The 22,363-nt window shown below is 38.5% G+C and overlaps 1 protein-coding gene across 4 annotated transcripts in view; it reads left to right on the forward strand.

Annotated features, from left to right (window-relative positions):
• Positions 1 to 22,363, forward strand: part of sfmbt2 (Scm like with four mbt domains 2) — a 75,117-nt gene that overhangs the window by 21,823 nt on the left and 30,931 nt on the right. For 2 of the 4 annotated variants that reach the window (XM_083528351.1, XM_083528350.1), the window contains exons 4-5: positions 2,391 to 2,631; positions 8,447 to 8,467. In XM_083528351.1, coding sequence (XP_083384477.1) covers positions 2,391 to 2,631; positions 8,447 to 8,467 — 262 coding nt within the window. The remainder of the gene's footprint in view (positions 1 to 2,390; positions 2,632 to 8,446; positions 8,468 to 22,363) is intronic. The other 2 variants (XM_083528352.1, XM_083528353.1) reach the window with 1 other exon arrangement.

Below are 22,363 nucleotides of genomic sequence, written 5' to 3' on the forward strand. Positions count from 1 at the left end.
GAACACCCTGCTATTTTGCAAGTTCTCCCACTTAGAAATCATGGAGGGGTCTGAAATTGTCATCGTAGGTGCATGTCAACTGTGAGAGACATAATCTAAAAAAAAAAAATCCAGAAATCACAATATATGATTTTTAAACTATTTATTTGTATGATACAGCTGCAAATAAGTATTTGAACACCTGTCTATCAGCTAGAATTCTGACCCTTAAAGACCTGTTAGTCTGCCTTTAAAATGTCCACCTCCACTAAATTCATTATATTAAATTAGATGCACCTGTTTGAGGTCGTTAGCTGCATAAAGACACCTGTCCACCCCATACAATCAGTAAGAATCCAACTACTAACATGGCCAAGACCAAAGAGCTGTCCAAAGACACTAGAGATAAAATTGTACACCTCCACAAGGCTGGAAAGGGCTACGGGGAAATTGCCAAGCAGCTTGGTGAAAAAAGGTCCACTGTTGGAGAAATCATTAGAAAATGGAAGAAGCTAAACATGACTGTCAATCTCCCTCGACTGGGGCTCCATGCAAGATCTCACCTCGTGGGGTCTCAATGATCCTAAGGAAGGTGAGAAATCAGCCCAGAACTACACGGGAGGAGCTGGTCAATGACCTGAAAAGAGCTGGGACCACCGTTTCCAAGGTTACTGTTGGTAATACACTAAGACGTCATGGTTTGAAATCATGCATGGCACGGAAGGTTCCCCTGCTTAAACCAGCACATGTCCAGGCACATCTCAAGTTTGCCAATGACCATTTGGATGATCCAGAGGAGTCATGGGAGAAAGTCATGTGGTCAGATAAGACCAAAATAGAACTTTTGGGTCAGAATTCCACTAAACGTGTTTGGAGGAAGAAGAATGATGAGTACCTTCCCAAGAACACCATAACTACTGTGAAGCATGGGGGTGGTAGCATCATGCTTTGGGGGTGTTTTTTTGCACATGGGACAGGATGACTGCACTGTATTAAGGAGAGGATGACCGGGGCGACGTATTGCGAGATTTTGGGGAACAACCTCCTTCCCTCAGTTAGAGCATTGAAGATGGGTCGAGGCTGGGTCTTCCAACATGACAATGACCCGAAGCACACAGCCAGGATAACCAAGGAGTGGCTCTGTAAGAAGCATATCAAGGTTCTGGCGTGGCCTAGCCAGTCTCCAGACCTAAACCCAATAGAGAATCTTTGGAGGGAGCTCAAACTCTGTGTTTCTCAGCGACAGGCCAGAAACCTGACTGATCTAGAGAAGATCTGTGTGGAGGAGTGGGCCAAAATCCCTCCTGCAGTGTGTGCAAACCTGGTGAAAAACTACAGGAAACGTTTGACCTCTGTAATTGCAAACAAAGGCTACTGTACCAAATATTAACATTGACTTTCTCAGGTGTTCAAATACTTATTTGCAGCTGTATCATACAAATAAATAGTTAAAAAATCATATATTGTGATTTCTGGATTTAATTTTTTTAGATTATGTCTCTCACAGTGACAATTTCTCTACGATGATAGTTTCAGACCCCTCCATGATTTCTAAGTGGGAGAACTTGCAAAATAGCAGGGTGTTCAAATACTTATTTTCCTCACTGTACCTTGGTTTTTGGTTTAATTTCTGTATGGTTAGGGGGAAGGGATGCAAACCATAAAATTGCTTGTAATGTTTTATTAACGTAACTTAATATTATTATTAATATTTGTGATCATCAATATTTGAACAGTTTACATTAAAAAAATTTTTTTATGTCTGCTTGGTTAAATAATATATAAAATAATATTTCATAACTATGATCTCAAAAATAGAATAAATCTAATAAATGCAATATCCTTATTTTATTATAATAATTAATTATTATTATTAGCATGCTTATCCAGCAGTGTCTTGCGTTCGCATACACATCGGTGTGTGTGTGTGTGTGTGTGTGTGTGTGTGTGTGTGTGTGTGTGTGTGTGTGTGTGTGTGTGTGTGTGTGTGTGTGTGTGTGTGTGTGTGTGTGTGTGAAAAAAACAAAACAGACCGTTAGACCAAGATACCTGTATGCCATCAAGAAATGGTTACAAGCTTCTTTGTTTCAATTTGTAATCAGAAACCACCACTCAGTATGTCTGCAAAGCTCCTCCGCTGCACTCAGAATGGAATATTTTAATTGTATTCTCTCTCTCTTCACTTGTGGCAGTAAATAGTTTTGAAAATGCTTGAAACTTTCCTTGTGGTTGAAATACAACACTACCAGCCTGCAGAAGAAAAAGTAAAAAAAAAAAAACCACATGAAGGGTTTTCCGATGCCACCACAATTTACTACGTCATTTCTGAGATGAAATACACAGTATGGGAAAAAGGAGAGTCTGAACTTCCAAGGTGACGTGCAGAACTGAGTGCGTTTTTGCTTGCCCAGGTGGAGCTGAGTCTGCAGAGCAGTTTTCAGGCTGGGATGAAGTTGGAGGTGGCCGACAGGAGTCGCGCCGACACATACTGGGTTGCTACCGTTATCACGACATGCGGCCAGCTGCTGTTGCTGCGCTACTGTGGCTACGGCGACGAGCGCAGCGCTGATTTCTGGTGTGACGTCATGACTGCAGAGCTGCATCCTGTGGGCTGGTGTGCGCAGAACAACAAACTGCTCCAGCCCCCTGAAGGTAACAATCACACTCATACAAACACGCCTACGCAACCTTCACATGTGTATACAGAACATACATGGATTCTGTATATCAAATACAGAATGATAATAGCTGTACATTATAGCAGCATAAGAGGAATATCAGAATTGATTCATTCATATCAAATCTTTTTAATTGAGGTATGGATACACATACGGTATATTTATATATTATTGCAAATACACACAATTTTAATTTTTAAGGAAGTGGAGACATGGGATAAGTTAATGAAGTTCATAGTGTCCAAGTGTAAAGTAATATTGAGGAAACCCCTTTATGTGGATTATCTGCTAGTAATTGTTATGAAACTGGGATTTGTTTGCTTTGGTTTGGTCAGAAATGTAGTAGTGCATTAGCAAAGTCATAGTGTTAATACGGGTCAAAGTTTAATGTACAATCCGTTCATTAAAATGGTATTTAGCCGCCTCATTTAACAGCCATTCAATTCAACTTTATTTAAAAAGTAATAAGCTTTAAAAAACAATATTTAAATTGAAATATAAGTCATTAATGTGGCTATTGGTACCATATATGTAAATGAAAACCTTTTTCCTGGTTCTTTATCCCCCCCTGGTTAAGTGCTGTAGGCTGTGAATGTGTGAATACATGTGAATTAATTATTAAAGTAACAGGGTTGATATGGACAGTAATATGGCTGACATTTTGCTCTAATGGAGACTGTAATAAGTAGCATTTCTAATCATCAGAAATAAGAATCAAGTTAAAGAGATAAAAGAATAAATGAATACAATCTATTAATAAAACTAATTTTGTAAAAATAAGTATGAATAATATATTATGTTATTCATATATATATATATATATATATATATATATATATATATATATATATATATATATATATATATATATATATATATATATATATACACACAAACCATGTACTTCAGTAAAAGATAGAGTAAGTAAAATATTCCAGTAAAAGTAAAAGTGTCCCTTTAAACTTTCCCTTTAAAGTTTAGTAAAAGTACAAAAGTATTTGCCTTCGAATGTACTTAAGTATCCAAAGTACTACAATTTATTATCGCAATAATGTTTCTATTGTCATTTTAATCACAAGACTTTTGCTTAATCAACTCGGTTTATGTGAATTTTACTCTTAGCACACCAATCTATTCATAGAATATTAATAAATCCAACACTAATGAATATCTGTTTTAATGACCATGAGCCCAAATCCATCATTTATTCCTTTCCAAATGTTCTGCTTGCTGTTGAACTGGCGTTGAACTGTATGTTCATTCTAAAAAAAAAAAACACCCAAGCGGCAATTAAAAACAAGTTCAAAACACATAAATAAAAAGAACTGATTTCGCAAAATGTACGTGGTTGAGTAAAAAGTACGATATTTGAGTTAAAATAAAAGTCCCCCCAAATGGAAAATAGAGAAAGACAGAAATAACAACATAAATATCAGACTTGTTACATCTTTACTGTGATCTTCCAACAAATAAAGAACAAATTAATAATTGGGAGCATAAAAAAAAAAAAAAAAAAAAAAAACCGACAACACCCTGATAAGCCTGCACATTGTTTCGTTTACAGTAAATGGCATACTGTACACCTGCCTTCAAGTCAAGTGACTCAGATTAAAAGCAGATAAAAGTCAGCTGTTGCTATTCTTCTAAGAGCCATGAGCCACAAAGTGTAGCCAAAGAAACTGAATGCGAGAAAATGAAAAGACGTTTGAAATGAAATGAGACATTTCCTGAATGTCCGCCTCTAAAATGAAAGCACATTTTTTGCTTCTAGTCATCTTGCGTGTCAAATTGCAAAACATGACTTATGAAATACAAGATGTGATGCATTTATAAAAGATTACACTGGAAAGCAGAATGTGCTAAATTTGCGGCACTGAGGCCAGGACTGTAAACATTTACATCCTAAACATCGTTGTCGTTATCGGTTATGTTACCGGAGTCAGCTCTGCTATTCAGAGATATTTTGATAATACTACAATAAAAACATGATCTACTGTACGATGATATAAATAGAGAAACAGGATATGTACTGTAGTGCTACGTGTGAAAAGTTACAAATAATTAAGTGCACTATATTTCTAAAGTATTGGGTCACCTGGTATGTTGTTTTTGAGCATCGCATTCCACATTTAATCCCAATTTGCTCTTATAATTCTCTTCACTCTTCTGGGAAGATGTTCCACTAGATTTCGGAGTGTGCTTATGTAGGTGCTGATGTAGGTGAGGAGACCTGGGGTGCAGTCAGCATTCACATTCATCCCAAAGGTGTTCAGTAGGGATGAGATCAGAGCTCTACAGCAGGTCACTCAAGATCTTCCTCTCCAAAGCATGTAAACCAGATCTTCAAGGAGCTCACTTTGTGCACAGGTGCATCGCCATGCTGGAACAGGTTCGGGTTTCCAAGTTCAAGTGAATGCACAATTTCATTAAAGTGCCTCCGGCTTTGTGGTAACAGTTTAGAAAAGAACCACGTATAGCAGGAAAGGTCTGGTGACCCAAAACCTTTGGAAATATAGTGTATGTACTGCATTTTTTTGGTACCAATTTATCCGTAGCTCATTGTTTAAAGTGTGAACAGGAAAGCATGAGTGATCAAAGGATCACCATGCTACCACTCCTGGGCCCTTTAGTAAGGCTAATATACTGTAATATAAGTACTTTCATTATAAATTATAACATGTATATTATATTATAGCAGGGTTATTTTATTGGAGTATAGGAAAATATGCCCTAAATGTACCGCATTTGCTTAAGTATCTAGATTACAAAGTACCGCATCATTTGCAGCACAGTGTAAACATTTGATTTAGTAGATAGAGATAAATGTAGAGAGTTTGAGAATTACAGCTATGGTGTACAATATATTAGTTTTCCTTAAAAAGCCATTCTCCATGAAATAAATAAAAAGCTTTTAGTGCTGGCTGTAGTGTTCAATTAGAAAGAAGGTAAATGCAAAGTGAGCAGACAAACACGCCCAGCATTATGCACTTGGCCTGCCTAAATCGTCGCTACAGGTGAAAATTTATTAGCATGCTTATCCAGAAGTGTCTTGCGTTCGCATACACATCGGTGTGTGTGTGTGTGTGTGTGTGTGTTTTTTTTTTTTCCGCATGTATTTTTTTTCCCAGCATTAAATGAAAGCTCCGTTTGTCTCCCAGAGAACAACGACAGCTTTAGAAACTCGCACAAAAATAGAATTGAGACAGCTCAAATGGTACGGTGACATAATGATGCTGGTGCATGAGGATACATAGAGACCGCTGTAGACCATACCATTCACAGATTATATATATATATATATATATATATATATATATATATATATATATATATATATATATATATATATATATATATATATAAAACTAGTGGATCAATGTTTTTTCAATGTTTTTTTGAACAAATCTGTTAAACTCCAACCCACTTATTAGTGTGATATCAATTACATAACGGATTAATATCCAGGAAATAATAAATATTTTTTATGGTGTGAATATTTCTTTAACTGGTGCAGTCCTGCAGTCTTTATATGTGTTTATTTTTAGAGGAGAAGGTGTGGCCTTTGTGTCTGTCACTTGATCATTTTATTCACAAATAATTTAGTCCTCGAGATAAGAATACTGCCTCTGTGTTTTGTGCTTGTATATAAAAAAAAATACAAGCAGCTTTACTCAATTCCTGCTTGTTTGTGAGCAGTTTTGCTTTAGTTTTGCCTTCAGCAAAATATGTACAGCACAATTGTTTTCGGATCAGGTGTTTAACTCGGCCATTGAACAACATTTCTCTAATTTATTAAAAGAAGTCTTGCGTCACTTTCAAAGTTTGCTTTGGGTCATTGTCCATTCACTGGCAGTCTCTTTTATACACTTCAGAATTCATTCTAATGCTTTTGTCAGCATTCACTTTATCAGTATATACAAAAGAACCTGACACACCCAGACTATAAGATGAGGTGGTAGGCGTCACTTTTCCATACTTTTCCCAATAGTCTTCTGCACTTAATTTCCAGGTTTTTGTTTTTTTTTACCATCAATCTGGTCTTCTTTTTTCTTTTTTTATTTATATACAGTGGCACCTTGACCTACGAGTTTAATTCGTTCCGTGGACGAGCTCGTATCTCAATTTGCTCGCACATCAAAACAATTTTCTCTATTGAAAATACTTAAAATGGCATTAATCCGTTCCAACCCTCAAAATGACCCCCCGTTTTTATGTTTCATGTTATTAAATTAGGAAAATACATTTCTGAATAACAAATCTTGTATAAAAACATAATAGAAAGAGTATGTAAAGATATAATACGGTATTATTCAGTGTATTTACCTTGGAGATGAGACGACTTGAGCTAAAGAAGATGCCGGCGGAGGGGGGGCGGGGGGCGGGGGGGTTAGAGGCGATAAGCGGCGGAAGAGGAAAAACTAGATTTTTTTGCTACTCTCTCTATCACTACTGTACACTACATATCCCTAAACTTTAAAAATGTTACTTTTTCTTCTTTGCTTATCTTAATTTTCGTCACAATCTTCGCTTTCTGGCTTCGTTTTGCCATCTAGCAGCGGCGTCTCGAGCTCGTACCTAAATTTTTTGCTCGCGTAACAAAGCAAACTCGGAAAACTCGTACATTAATGCACTCGTAGGTCAAGGTTCCACTGTATATATTTTTTGACCTACTTATTGTATTTGGTGAAGTTTTCTCTTGATTGTTGATTTTGACGCAGATACACTTATCTCCTGGAGCATGTCACTGATCTGCCCAATTAGACTAAATCTTTACCTGGGCAAATATAAATTTTGGTGTTTTTAAGCTAACCCCTGCATTCAATTACCAAATACAGCACCAAATAGTTGAGCTGACCAATCTACATGATGGATAGGGTTTGATTTTTCAGGATAATGATTGTTTGCTTCACTGACAGCGACCCCACTTCGGACTTTTACCAGAAAACAGATTTTTCAATACAAACGCTACACTTGAAATGAGCTCTTATCTGATTAGCTGCTTACTTTTAACCCGGAACAGCGAAGCATCCAATTGTCCTATTACATATTCATAATTGACTAGAATATACTTCATTCCCGTGGGCTCACCACCTGCAGAAGGGAACGGAAGGGACGGTGCTGTGAGGATTGGGCAGCAGTCGAAGGCGGGGGCCTGCTTAGACTGCTGCCCCCGCGACCCGAATTACGGATAAGCGGGAGAAAATGAATGAATGAATGAATATACTTCAGTAAGAAGCCAAAATATAAAGAAACATAAAAAATTTTGTGTCCGATGTTTATCTGAATGCGAATTGTGTCGTTATTTTGGTGTGGGTCCTCATAATTCTTATCTGAAATTACTGGCTATAAAATATAGCTGACGAATCATTTTTGTCTCTGGATTTGTGAAGGTATAGCACTGTTCTAAAGCCTTAAAAAGCAGCATAACCATATGTCAGTAAGAACCAGTGACACTTCTTTAAGCTGTGATATCAAAACCGATGTAAACATGTTTAATGGCAACTTGTGTGTGTTGTTACAAACCTTTGCCTACGTAGATTTCTGTCTGTTGACCTGAAGAGCTTTTGTCTGATTTAATAATTACTGTTAATATGTTTAATCTTTTATATGACTGCGTAACGATTTCACACAAAACTTTGCTTTTGTATTTAGGCACAATACATTAAATACATGTTTATTTTGTGTGTGTATATGTGTGTGTGTGTGTGTGTGTGTGTGTGTGTATGTGTGTGTGTGTGGGTTTGACCTGTGATAGTCATCTTCTGTGTTCCTGTCTGTTTATTTCTTAGATAACATTTACCTCAGAGCAGGTAAGCTGAGCCTCTCTCTCTCTCTCTCTCTCTCTCTCTCTCTCTCTCTCTCTCTCTCTCTCTCTCTCTCTCCCTCTCTTTAATCTCTCTCTCTCTCTCTCTCTCTCTCTCTCTCTCTCTCTTTAATCTCTCACTCTCTCTTTCTCTCTCTCTCTCTCTCTTCTTTAATATCTCTCTCTCTTCTTTAATCTCTCTTTCTCTCTCTCTCTCTCTCTCTCTCTCTCTCTCTCTCTTCTTTAATATCTCTCTCTCTCTCTCTCTCTCTCTCTCTCTCTCTCTCTCTCTCTGTCTTTCTCTCTCTCTCTCTCTCTCTCTCTCTCTCTCTCTTCTTTAATATCTCTCTCTCTTCTTTAATCTCTCTTTCTCTCTCTCTCTCTCTCTCTCTCTCTCTCTCTCTCTCTCTTCTTTAATATCTCTCTCTCTCTCTCTCTCTCTCTCTCTCTCTCTCTCTTCTTTAATATCTCTCTCTCTCTCTCTCTTCTTTAATCTCTCTATTTCTTTCTCTCTCTCTCTTTCTCTATCTCTCTCTCTGTCTTTCTCTCTCTCTCCCTCTCTCCCCTTTAATGTCTCTCTTGCTGTTACTTTCTCTCACATACTTGACTCTATCATTGTCTTTCTTTTATTGTGCATGAGAAAATTAAACGTGTGAATTAACACAGTGTTTATGTAAATTTGGCTGAACTGTAAAGAAATTAACCACTCTTCTTTCTTTCTTTCTTTCTTTCTTTCTTTCTTTCTTTCTTTCTTTCTTTCTTTCTTTCTTTCTTTCTTTCTTTTGCTTTCTTTTAAAATTTTGTTTCTCTCTCTCTCTCTCTCTCTCTCTCTCTCTCTCTCTCTCTCTCTCTCTCTTTCTCTCTCTCTCTCTCTCTTCACTGTTTATTCTTTGGTTATTCTACTCTATCCATGCTCTCTCTTATTCCTTTCCACATTAGTCTTTATGGCATGCATATTTGCCTGAGAGAGAGAGAGAGAGAGAGAGAGAGAGAGAGAGAGAGAGAGAGAGAGAGCGAGAGAGAGAGAGAGAGAGCGGATGGAGGGTAAATTTGTGTTTAAATCTGCATGGGTGTGTGTGAGCGAAAATTTGCATGCATGCTTGTAGTTGAGGTTCACCTCATTAAAGTAGCTCATAGGTCATATGAAAAGCGATTTCTTCGTCTGGCAGGTTCCACAACACACCGCCACATGTATCCATGCCACACACTCATACACACATACACACTGTTTTGTTTAGGAAGTTTTGTAGAATGTTTAGATATATGCATATATATATATATATATATATATATATATATATATATATATATATATATATATATATATATATATATATATATATATATATATATATAATATACATACATACATACATACAACTACAAGTCCGGTCTTTTGATAAATTAATCCAAGTCAGTCTACAGGTCATTAAATTTTCTACAAAAATTGTTCAAGTGAAAAGAAAAAAGTAAGTTTTACAATGCGTGAATAAACAACATTCACTGTTACAGTTTGTATGCAGGTGAATGTACAGGTAGTAGATTATTGAGTGATTTTTAAATCATCTTTTGAGAAAGAAGTTAAATAGAGAGCATGTGAAAGTGATAGTTCAGCATTCCTCTCGAGAAGCCTTCAGGAACAGGACTGATGGGTGTGCATGCTTGCCATGCCTCCGACTGATAACATGTCTGATTTAAGCGGTCATTGTAATAGAAGCTTGTCTGCATGACTGAAACCTGCTCAGAAAGCATTAGATGCAGGTTGGTCTCATTGTGGAGTCAGTGGTAGTTATTATTGGGTATAGGGACCTTACATAAATAGTGAACATGAAATGAAACAAGTCTTTGACTTCTTTTGTGTTGCGGTTCCCATGGTGACGAACACCACCGTATTGTGTTTGTCATGAGTGCTGCTGCCTCATTGGTTTGTTGTCAGCCTGTGCTCGCCTGTACTGTGTTAAGTTCTTTGTGTTTTGCCGGTTCTGTCCCATGTACCTAATTTTCTTGTTATGGTGCATTTCTGTCACAAAACCAGTGTTTACTATGAAAGTAATCTAGTGTTACTCTGACAGTTATGTATAGTATGTCGATGATTACTCGGACCACCTGTCTTTAGCTACGGTAGTTGGTTTTCCCTGAATTAAAAAACAACACCGCAGTTTATACAGTCGTTTCCTTCTTCCCGGCAGTTCTTATAAAAGTTTGCTTGAGCACAGGAAAATAGCAGTTTATCTTCGTGGCTGTTGTAAATGAGGGTCTCAGGTGGTGGTATCACGTGCATATTTCTGGACCACAATAGTTTTTAAAAATCCCACTGTGCGGGCAGATTTTAAATGTCACACCCACATTTGTGCTGCTCCTTCCATGTCGGCACCGAGTATTAATATATGACCACAAAAATAGCATCAGGGTGGAAACAAAAAAAACAAAAAAAAGACCTGGGAGCACACAATCATTAACCAGGAAATAATGCTTTGCACTGGCATGAAATTGAAACTTTAAATAGAGAATTGAATTACTATAAACAAACTGAAAAATAAGCTCATATCTTTTTTTTAATATATATATTAAAAAAATACTGTTATCTATATCTATATCTATATCTATCTATATATATATATATATATATATATATATAGATATATATATATATATATATATATATATATATATATAGATTTTACAGTTTTATACCCTACAGTTTTTGTAGCCTGGGCTGAAGAAGAGGTTGCCATAAAATGAGTAAAAGTATTACATTTTAGATTCCTAATGCTATAAAAAAAACTTACCGTATTTTCTGGAATATAAGTTGCTACTTTTTTCCCACGTTTTGAACCCCGCGGCTTAAACAACGAAGCGGCTAATTTATGAATTTTCCTGTGTTTTTCCCGGTTTCACAAACTTTAAGCCAAAAAACTGAACCCCATAACAATAGACCAATTAAATTTCCGAACGGAAACGAAAAAACGCACCTCACCTGTGTTCTGAGCTGCATCGGGAGAAAAAAACGTTTTTTTTTAAACGCACGGCGATGCTAAAGGATAAACTCTCGAGAGAAATAGTTGTGAAAGGAAGGAGGAAGACAGTGAACAATGACTTTCTTGGTAGGCTACTGTTTAGATACAAGCCGTTGTAGCGCGTTGAGTCTGGGTGAAGGGAGAGCTCGCTAACTCCAGTTACAACAGAAATCATATAAGCACAAACAGTTTTCCAAAACTGGTGCTTTTTTTTTCTCTTGGCAACAGCGTTACGGGTTAGTCAAAGAAACGTAGAAATGAGCATCAGAAAATATTAAGGACATATTCCTCGGTCTTGCACACATGCAGTAATACCGGAAAATTCGGCGGCAGGCTATTCCCAAAATGCCGCTCTGCTCTTAAAGGAGCCACAACATATTTCACCCGTTACACCGTGTAACAGACACTGTCTTTCATTAAAGTCTGTGTAAAGTTCATTAGTTTAAATGTAGACATTACAGACAGGTGCGGCTTATTTATGTTCAAAATAAAAATCTTTGTCAAATTCAGTGGGTGCGTCTTATATATGGGTGCGCTTTATAGTTTTTAATAGTATTAATAGGCTTTTTATCAACGGGTATTCATTTCTAGATGTCAGTTTACCTCACGAGAGAGGAAGTGACGTGCTCTTTTTAGCAGTCAGTAGTTGTGGAAATAAATTTTTAGGTGTGTGATTGACTGGTGCTCAGTGTATGTGTCTAGTAGCCTGTGGTCCTGCACTGGCACAGATCATTGCTTAATACTTGCGTGTGAAACCTATTTTAAATTCTTTTTAAATAAAGCAATAAAATGCTTCCGTGTTAAATGGAATAAATGCTTTTATATTGTTGAAATTCACGAATCAAACAATCAAATTCCTCACTGCGGTGTCCTGCTGTTTGTGCATTAAACTGTTTTTGGTGACCAATTCAATTCATTTTTATTTGTATAGCGCTTTAAACAATGAACATTGTCTCAAAACAGCTTTACACAGATAATGTGGTGATTAAAATTAATAAGAAGTTCTTTATAAGTGATCAGCACAGCACACACCCTAACCCTAGGTTCTTATGACAGATTCAATTTCTCTGAGTCATTTTTTGGTCCTGCTTTTAGGCACGGCTTCAAATCCGTGTTTCTGAACTACGATTTTAATTAAATGAATCGTTCTTGCCCAATTCAGTGTATTAGTATTTTTCAGTTACTTAAGTATGAACTGATTTCTGATAGAAAAGTGTCTGCAAGAGTGAAAGGGAAAGTTTATAGGACTGTGGTGAGACCTGAAATGTTGCAATGGCGGCCGTGCATTTGGTACCTGGACCTTCAGTGGGGACTTACCCGACTTACCCACCTCTTTTTACCACGACTATCACGTCGCAATTATAGAAACCATCAATGCTATTCACAAATGCAATATATCAACGAGTGGCATTACCGAGAGAGAGGAATTTCACATATGGATGGTGAATACCATTTTACTAAAGCAAGAAACCCAGTGAAGATTCCGAACCTCTACACTACAACCGCAATTGTGCACCTACATCATCTGGAGCATTTCAGAATCAATATTTGTCTAATAACATGACAAAAACATAAGAAATTTTAACCTACTCACCAGAGATGCAGACTCATTATTTGCATTGCTCAGAGGCTGTAAGCCAGTGGTACCGCTCGTAGCTTCGGGGTTGGCCGACCTCTTTAAATTTCTTCTAAATGGATTTTTAAGTATGTCCGAGACCAAATCAATTTCTCTTCCTCCGTAGGCATAAAAAAAAGTCTAACTCATATGTATTAATGTGTTCAGCGCTACACACATGTTTTGCTAGTCGAACTCGGCTGTGACAGTTTCCCTCTGACCAACCAATCAGAGGATGGAAAAATGCAGACCCGTTAGTAATATTCACAATGGTAAAAGGGCCTGCCGGACAGACTTTGCAGGCCCTGGGCAGATTAGATTGACATGGCGGCACATAGAGGCTGAAATCTGATTGGACAAAAAAAATCCAACATTCAAACACATGTACTGGAAGCAGTGCAGTCAAGAGAAACGCAACGGAATAAAGAGAATAAACTGTTGGGAATAAATGAATAAAATTTTATGGAACAAATATTACAATTTAGGTTGTAATTGTAGGTCAGTGCTTTTGATAGTGTTTAGGCCAGCACAGAATGCTTTGCTGGCCCTGACCACCCACCACTGCGATGTTGTATGGTTTAGAGACAGTGGCATTGACTAAAAGACAGAAGGCGGAGCTGGAGGTAGCATAGCTGAAGATGTTGAGATTTTCATTGGGAGTAATTTCAGAATATTTAGAAAGATGAGCAACGTTTAAGGGACAAAGTGAGAGAGGCCCGATTGAGATGGTTTGGACATGTGCAGAGGTGGGGTATATTGGTAGAAGAATGCTGAGGATGGAGCCACCAGGAAGGAGGAAAAGAGGAAGGCCAAGGAGGAGGTTTATGGATGTGGTGAGGGAAGACATGCAGGTAGTTGGTTTGAAAGAGGCAGATGTAGTAGACAGGGGGGTATGGAGACGGATGATTTGCTGTGGCGGCCCCTAATGGGAGCAGCCGAAAAAAGAAGAAGAAGAAGTTACTTAAGTCTCAACAATGTAAAACAAGTGACTGATTTCGCGGCTGTAAACGGGCATGTAATTGGAGCAATTGAAATACAGTAATCCCCCGTTTATCACGCTGGTTACGTTCCAAAACCGTCCGCGATAAACGAAAAAAAATGTGATAAACATACGCCACCCCATTGTTGTTATTGTTCAAGCCATAAATCATCCTCCCACACACTTTAAACACACAGAAAACATTTGCAAGAATATTGCGAGATTAGTAAATTCATAGAAATCCAGTCACTGTATCACATTTATAGTGAGTACATGTACTGTACAGTATACAGTTCTGTAGTGTAGCTTAGTTTCTCTGCTTGTTTATTGGTCGAAGTGTCCTATGTCGTCAAAAAAATTATATATATAATATATAATTATATTTAATAATACTTTTCATTATTTTAACATAAAACTCCATAAAAACAAATTAACTACAGGTAGTCGTCGACTTACGACCACGATTGGTTCCGACAGACCGGTCGTAACAGGATTTGGTCGTAAGTAGAGTAGGCTATATGTACAGTACTGTGAAATGATGGTATAAAAATCTTTAAGTAGTATTTGTTCATTTTATGCCAGATTCACAAATTCTTTCTTTATCTTTAAAAATCGCGGAGATGGTAGCGCCGCCGGAAGCTGGTACGCACTTGTTGTACGCCGCGGCTTGTGGTCGTAAAGTCGAATGGTCGTAAGTTGCATAGGTCATAAGTCGACGACCACCTGTCTAGGTTTTTTGGTCTATCGTGCTCTCCGCGAGAAAATCAACCAAACAAATTAGTTATGTGGCAAATGCGATTCTGCGATAAACCAGGGGGCACGAGATTCGAACCGCGGTACAGCGGGGGTTTACTTTAATAGGCCTCTAAATGAACGAGACTTGGTGTTGGTCAGTACTGATTTTATACTAACTGAAGTAGCTCATGAATCTGCCCTGAATGAAATAAATGAACTGGAATTGCCATTCAGTTTCAGATCATACTGGTTCAACAAGCGGAGAAGTGCTATAAAGAGAAAGCAGCACTTTGAAGAAGCGTTTTATCTGTGCATGAAGTATTTCCCCAATTTATGAACATGTCATGGTTTATGCATGTTGTTCTTTCAGTTCTCTACTTTTTTACAGAGAAGGCAGAACAGTATTAGAAGTGTTTAACTATAGCTGAGCAGGTGTAAAGTCACTGCGATGAGTCAGAATGACCACTGCGAACAGAAAAGCGTTTATTAAACAGGGTTTAGTGTTTTTCTTGCATAGACGTTCAGCTTTTCGTTATGGTATTTAAAACAGCTTTTAAAAGGGGACGGATCATCAATTTGTTTGATTTATTTATTATTTCGGTCGCACCCCAAAAAAGCCTAGAGCCGGCCCTGACTGTTAGATAAATACGTTTTAATCTTTTGGCAGCGTACGGTTGCATCAGAGCCAAACAGAGATTACAGACTAAGAATTACAGTGTGTAATTACAGTCCAGAGAACCTTATTAGTGGATATTGTGCTGAGATTGTGACGAATACATACACACAACTGTCAAATAACAATTAGATGTAGTAAATGGCACCAGCTAAACATTTTATTTTCTACATTATTTAGTAGAAGTCAAAGAGTGAGCCGAGTTTTCTTTATAGTAGACCTTTCGAAAAAAAAGAAGTCTGAAAATTTTCAGATTTCCGAACATAATGTGTGTATGTAAATCAATGCTGCTGTTTGGTGCAAAAGAAAAGATAGTTAAACCGGTCAATATTTTGTGCCCGCGCGTGTGTGTGTGTGTGTGTGTGTGTGTGTGTGTGTGTGTGTGCACGCATGCACGAACGCATGGTGTATTATTCTGAGCTAATGTGATAAAGTGATCATGTTCTACTTAAGCGTGCAAATCACAAAGCCTAACCAGAATGCTTAGCTGCTGGGGAAGACAGGGGGTTGTTGGCATGGCAACAGCCACACACTCCCACCGCCTTGCTGCTTAAGTGATTAGCTCGCACACACATGTGCTGGGGTGATTACACGCTGAGCGACACAGTGCCATTCTGGGACAGGAAGTCACATACATACAAAGCCTCAAATTCTTGTTACTCTTATGTGTTGTGGCGAAGTCATGTAGATGTCGGACAAAATTCGCCTTCCTAACTGTCAGAAATGCCTTTTTCCTTCACTCTCTCAGACTAGATAGTGATTAAGCACATTTCTTTTCTTTCCCTTTCCCTTTTTTTTTTCTTTTTTTTTCTCCACGCTTAAATAAAAGGTCTACAATCCAAGAAGCAGTAATTTAGGTTTTATACTTGCGTATGTTCGAACATAAATATTTACTCACAAATTTTTTCCCCTCTTTGCTCTCATTTTTTTAGCAAACGATTAAAAAAAAAAAAAAAAAAAAGATTCTGATGAAACCTCCTGTGTGGCAATCCTTATAAAAGTGAGTGATGTTTACAGAAGGTAAATAATGCAGCATATTGATGTAATCCACAGCAAGAAATGTGGCTTATTTCTCAGTTATATCCTTTTAACAGCATATTAGTTTAACTTCAGCCTTACAACCATAGTGTATGGGGGGGGGGGGGGGGTCCTTAGCTGCAGCTTTAAACGATTATTAAATGAACCACATTTGCCTGTTAATTATCAGATATTGCTTTTTTTTTTTTTGCTTTTTTTTTTTGCTTTCTTGCCTGGTCCTTTACTTGTCTTAGATATTTTTAATGATCATTGTTCTGCTGAGATTTTTATTCCTGAGCTTTTCATCAAATTAGACCAATATTAAATGTTATGCTAATTAAATAGAATGCAAATATAATACAAGATGGTTCTAATATTTTGCGTTACATTACTGTCCTATTACATTTAGAGTTTAAATTCGGCAATTAATTCTTGTTTTTTGGTTTAATTATGAAGTAACAGATTTTTATATATATATATATATATATATATATATATATATATATATATATATATATATATATTTTTTTTTTTTTTTTTTTTTTTTATTATTATTATTTATTTATTTATTTATTTTTGCTGTAATTGTAAAATAACGAAATAATAACCGGAACTTGACAGATAAAGATGGGTGGTGGGGGGTTGGGGGGATATTTTCCGGCTGTTTAAAGCAGTGGAACTCGATGTAATCGTCTGCCATTGCAGACCGTCTGCCTCCAAGTTTTTGCGTATTTTAAGAGTGATTTTGTGAGTAACAGAAGCCTTTCTGTCAGCTTTAACCATCTTTCCATTGTCTCCTGACCTTTCTCATCAATAAGATGTTTTCCCACAGAACTGCCACTCACTGAGTGGTGTTTTTTTCTTCCCCCCCCCCCCCCCCCCCCCATCATTTTGTGTGAAGCCTATAGATTGCTCTGAGTGACTATCCCAGGAGATTTCTATCCCAGGAGATTTCTGAAATACTCAAACCTGTCTGTCAAGCTCCTGACCTGTATCGGTGTTAGTTTTACGCGTTGTTCTGCTGATACAGGATTTCCTAATTGGATAATTGCATGAAAGTGCAGGCGTGCAGGTGTTTGTAATGAAGTGAGTGGTGAGTGCATATATAAAGTTACTTCAGTGTACGCAAAATGTAGCATTGGCACAAAAGTTCCAGAGAAATAGGATGTTCAAGTTCTTGTAAAGCTGCCACAGATTGGACATTTCCTCCAAAAATGTCCTGGATACGTGTGATATCTTTACACACATTTTCAACAAAAATCATCAATAAATTTCAGATTAATCAAAAAAAAGTAATCGTACCGTACAAGGTTTTCTTTGTTTAAGTCTAAAATAACCCCAAATTTTAAACTTTCTGTCGTTTTCTTTGGCCTGAATCTATCGAAGCCTGTTTCCGCCACATAAAAAAAAAACATTCCTAATTAATTTTCTTCGCAATTGCAACTTTTTTTTCAAAACAAATATGATGAGGTTCAAAATAGGCTTGGAGAGAAACGTTCGAAGTGGAAGTGGAAGTGGTGTCAGTAGTCATAGTGATAATAGCTATAGGGTAATGGCTTTGTGCCAATCACAACTGAACAAATGGAAGGAGCATTTAAAGAAAATTGAGTATCGAGAGCTTATCGAGGCTGCGACGACTTGCATAAATGACATGTATGGAAATAGTTCATCTAATTTTGTAACGAAGAAATTAAACAGATGGACGCAAGGGAGGAACCTTCTCGCATTTTCTTGACAGCTGTCTATATATAACGCTGGCTAAATTTAAAGGGTTCCACTGAGAAATTACAAATTTAGAATGTTTTTCTATTGGCTGATGGTATGGAATTAAAAATAACCAAATAGATTCAGTATTTCTAGTCCAGTTCTAGATGAATTATATGCATGATGCAGAGCATATTGATCTGAAATAGCCAGCAGGTATATCGTCTGCGGAAAAAAAAAAAGAAATGTGACTAAAAATTGTAGATTCACACTGAAGGCATCAAAACTATGAATTAACACATGCGGAATTATATATATGTGACTCTACAATTTTTATAGTCATGAAAATAAAGAAAACTCTTTGAATGAGCAGGTGTGTCCAAACTTTTGGTCTGTACTGTATATATAATATTTGGTCTGTACTGTGTGTATATATATATATATATATAAAACGAAATACTGCTGCTTATTTAATCTCATTAGTGTCTTGATTATTCCATACAGAAATTATTTAAAAGTATTTCATTTTATTTATTTAACCCAGCCATTAGGGGGGCACAAGCCAGTGTACTCTTAGTGCTGGTCCCAAGCCCGGGTAAATGGGGAGGGTTGCGTTAGGAAGGGCATCCAGCGTAAAACATGTGCCAAATCAAATATGCGGATCACAAATGAGAATTTCATACCGGATCGGTCGAGGCCCGGGTTAACAACGACCGCCACAGGTATCGTTAGCCGACAGGGTACCGGTGGAAATTGAGCTACTGTTGGCCGAAGGAGGAGAAGGAGAGGAGGAAGGCGTCTACAGAGACGGCAGGAAAAGGAGCAGTGTAGGAGAGTAGAGGTTCGGGTTGGTACTTTAAATGTTGGTACTATGATGGGTAAAGGGAGAGAGATAGCTGATATGATGGAGAGGAGAAAGGTAGATGTGTTGTGTGTTCAGGAGACCAAGTGGAAAGGGAGTAAGGCCAGGAACATTGGAGGTGGGTTTAAACTGTTTTATCATGGTGTGGATGGGAAGAGAAATGGTGTAGGGGTGATTCTGAAGGAAGCGTACAGTAAGAGTGTAGTGGAGGTGAAGAGAGTTTCTGATAGGGTGATGATCGTGAAGGTGGAAGTTGAAGGGATGATGATAAATGTCATCAGTGCCTATGCTCCACAAGTTGGCTGTGAGATGGAGGAGAAAGAAAGATTCTGGAGTGAATTAGATGAAGTGGTAGATGGTGTACCTAGGAAAGAACGATTGGTGATTGGGGCAGACTTTAATGGGCATGTAGGTGAAGGGAACAGAGGTGATGAGGAGGTGATGGGTAGGTATGGTTTTAAGGAGAGGAATGTGGAAGGGCAGATGGTGGTAGATTTTGCTAAAAGGATGGAAATGGCAGTGGTGAACACGTATTTTAAGAAGAAGGAGGATCATAGGGTGACGTATAAGAGTGGAGGAAGGTGCACACAGGTGGATTATGTTCTGTGTAGGAGATGCAACCTGAAGGAGATTGGAGACTGTAAGGTGTTGGCGGGGGACAGTGTAGCTAGACAGCATCGGATGGTGGTCTGTAGGATGGTTTTGGAGGCGAAGAAGAAGAGGAGGAAAGTAAGGTTTGAAAGAAGAATAAGATGGTGGAAACTGAAGGAGGAAGAGTGTAGTGTGAGGTTCAGGGAAGAGGTCAGACAGGGGCTTGGTGGTGGTGAAGAGGTGCCGGATGATTGGGCAACTACTGCAGGAGTGATGAGGGAGGCAGCTAGAAAAGTACTTGGTGTGACATCTGGAAATAGAAAGCAAGACAAGGAGACGTGGTGGTGGAATGAGGAAGTGCAGGAGAGCAAAAAGAGATTGGCAAAACAGAAGTGGGATCGACAGAGTGATGAGAAAAGTAGGCAGGAGTACAAGGAGATGCGGCAGCAGGTTAAAAGGGATGTGGCGAAAGCCAAGGAAAAGGCATATGAGGAACTGTATAAGAGGTTGGACACTAAGGAAGGAGAAAAGGATTTATACCAATTGGCCAAGCAGAGGGACCGAGCTGGGAAGGATGTACTGCAAGTTAGAGCATTAAAGGATGGAGAGGGAAATGTGTTGACTAGTGAGGAGAGTGTGTTGAGAAGATGGAGGGAGTATTTTGAGCAGCTGATGAATGAGGAAAATCAGAGAGAGAGAAGGTTGGAGGATGTGGAGTTGGTGAAGCAGGATGTAGATAGGATTAGTAAGGAGGAAGTGAGAGCAGCGATTAAGAGGATGAAGAATGGAAAGTCGGTTGGACCAGATGACATACCGGTAGAAGCGTGGAGATGTTTAGGAGAGATGGCAGTGGAGTTTTTAACCAGATTGTTTAACAGGATTCTGGAAGGGGAGAGGATGCCTGAGGAATGGAGAAGGAGTGTGCTGGTACCGATCTTTAAGCATAAGGGAGATGTGCAGACCTGCAGTAACTACAGGGGAATTAAGTTGATCAGTCACACCATGAAGTTATGGGAAAGAGTAGTGGAAGCCAGGCTGAGAGAAGAGGTGACCATCTGTGAGCAACAGTATGGTTTCATGCCGAGAAAGAGCACCACAGATGCCTTATTTGCTTTGAGGATGTTGATGGAGAAGTATAGAGAAGGACAGAAGGAGCTGCATTGTGTATTTATGGATTTAGAGAAAGCGTACGACAGGGTGCCGAGAGAGGAGTTGTGGTATTGTATGAGGAAGTCAGGTGTGTCAGAGAAGTATGTGAGGGTGGTGCAGGACATGTATGAGGACAGTGTGACGGCAGTAAAGTGTGCAGTAGGTACGACAGACTGGTTCAGGGTGAAGGTTGGACTGCATCAAGGATCGGCCCTGAGCCCTTTCCTGTTTGGTGATGGACAGGTTGACGGACGAGGTCAGACAGGAGTCTCCCTGGACTATGATGTTTGCAGATGATATTGTGATTTGTGGTGAGAGTAGAGAGCAGGTTGAGAAGAGCCTGGAGAGGTGGAGATATGCGCTGGAGAGAAGGGGAATGAAAGTCAGTAGGAGTAAGACAGAGTACATGTGTGTGAATGAGAGGGAGGGCAGTGGAGTGATGCAGGGAGAAGAGGTGAAGAAGGTGGAGGAGTTCAGGTACCTGGGGTCAACAGTGCAAAGTAATGGAGAGTGTGTTAGGGAAGTAAAGAAAAGAGTGCAGGCAGGGTGGAGTGGGTGGAGAAGAGTGACAGGAGTGATTTGTGATAGAAGAGTATCTGCAAGAATGAAAGGGAAAGTTTATAGGACTGTGGTGAGACCTGCGATGTTGTATGGATTAGAGACAGTGGCATTGAGTAAAAGACAGGAGGTGGAGCTGGAGGTAGCAGAGCTGAAGATGTTGAGGTTTTCGTTGGGAGTGACGAGGATGGACAAGATTAGAAATGAGTTTATTAGAGGGACAGCACATGTAGGATGTTTTGGTGACAAGGTGAGGGAGGCGAGATTGAGATGGTTTGGACATGTGCAGAGAAGGGACATGAATTATATTGGTAGAAAAATGCTGAAGATGGAGCCACCAGGTAGGAGGAAAAGAGGAAGGCCAAGGAGGAGGTTAATGGATGTGGTGAGGGAAGACATGCAGGTAGTTGGTGTAAAAGAGGCAGATATAGAGGACAGGGTGGTATGGAGACGGATGATCCGCTGTGGCGACCCCTAATGGGAGCAGCCAAAAGAAGAAGAAGAAGATTTTATTTTATTTATTTATTCTACTACACTTGTATAAATCATGATGACAAGTGAAGTCCAGTCATTTTTTCTGTTTCCCTCTTCCGCCTGTCTATGTTAACCAGATTGTTCTCCCAGGGCATAGATCACACCCTTGTGAATGCTGTCACATGATACTCGGAGTTGTGATGTGGACATGACACACAGAAACAAAGTGTTTGTCTTCCTAGAGTGTAGTTATAGAGAGATGAATGTGAGATCGGTTTAGTGTTAATTACATCAATCTTGTGTCAGTTAAAATGAGTTCATGATTTTTTTTGCCAACATTGTCAGTGAGTTGCATATTTATACACACATTTATACATTTTACAATGGTACACACACATGGTTATGTGAGTCACTGAAACACAACTCGAATCCTGTTCCCTAACTTAAGTCAGTATCTCTGAGTGGATCTAAGACAAAAAGAATAAAATGAAACCCACCAGCAACTAAAATTTTCTATAGGTAGTCCCGA

The sequence above is a fragment of the Silurus aristotelis genome (assembly GCF_946808225.1).
Source record: "Silurus aristotelis genome assembly, chromosome: 24".
Taxonomy (NCBI): Eukaryota; Metazoa; Chordata; class Actinopteri; order Siluriformes; family Siluridae; genus Silurus; species Silurus aristotelis.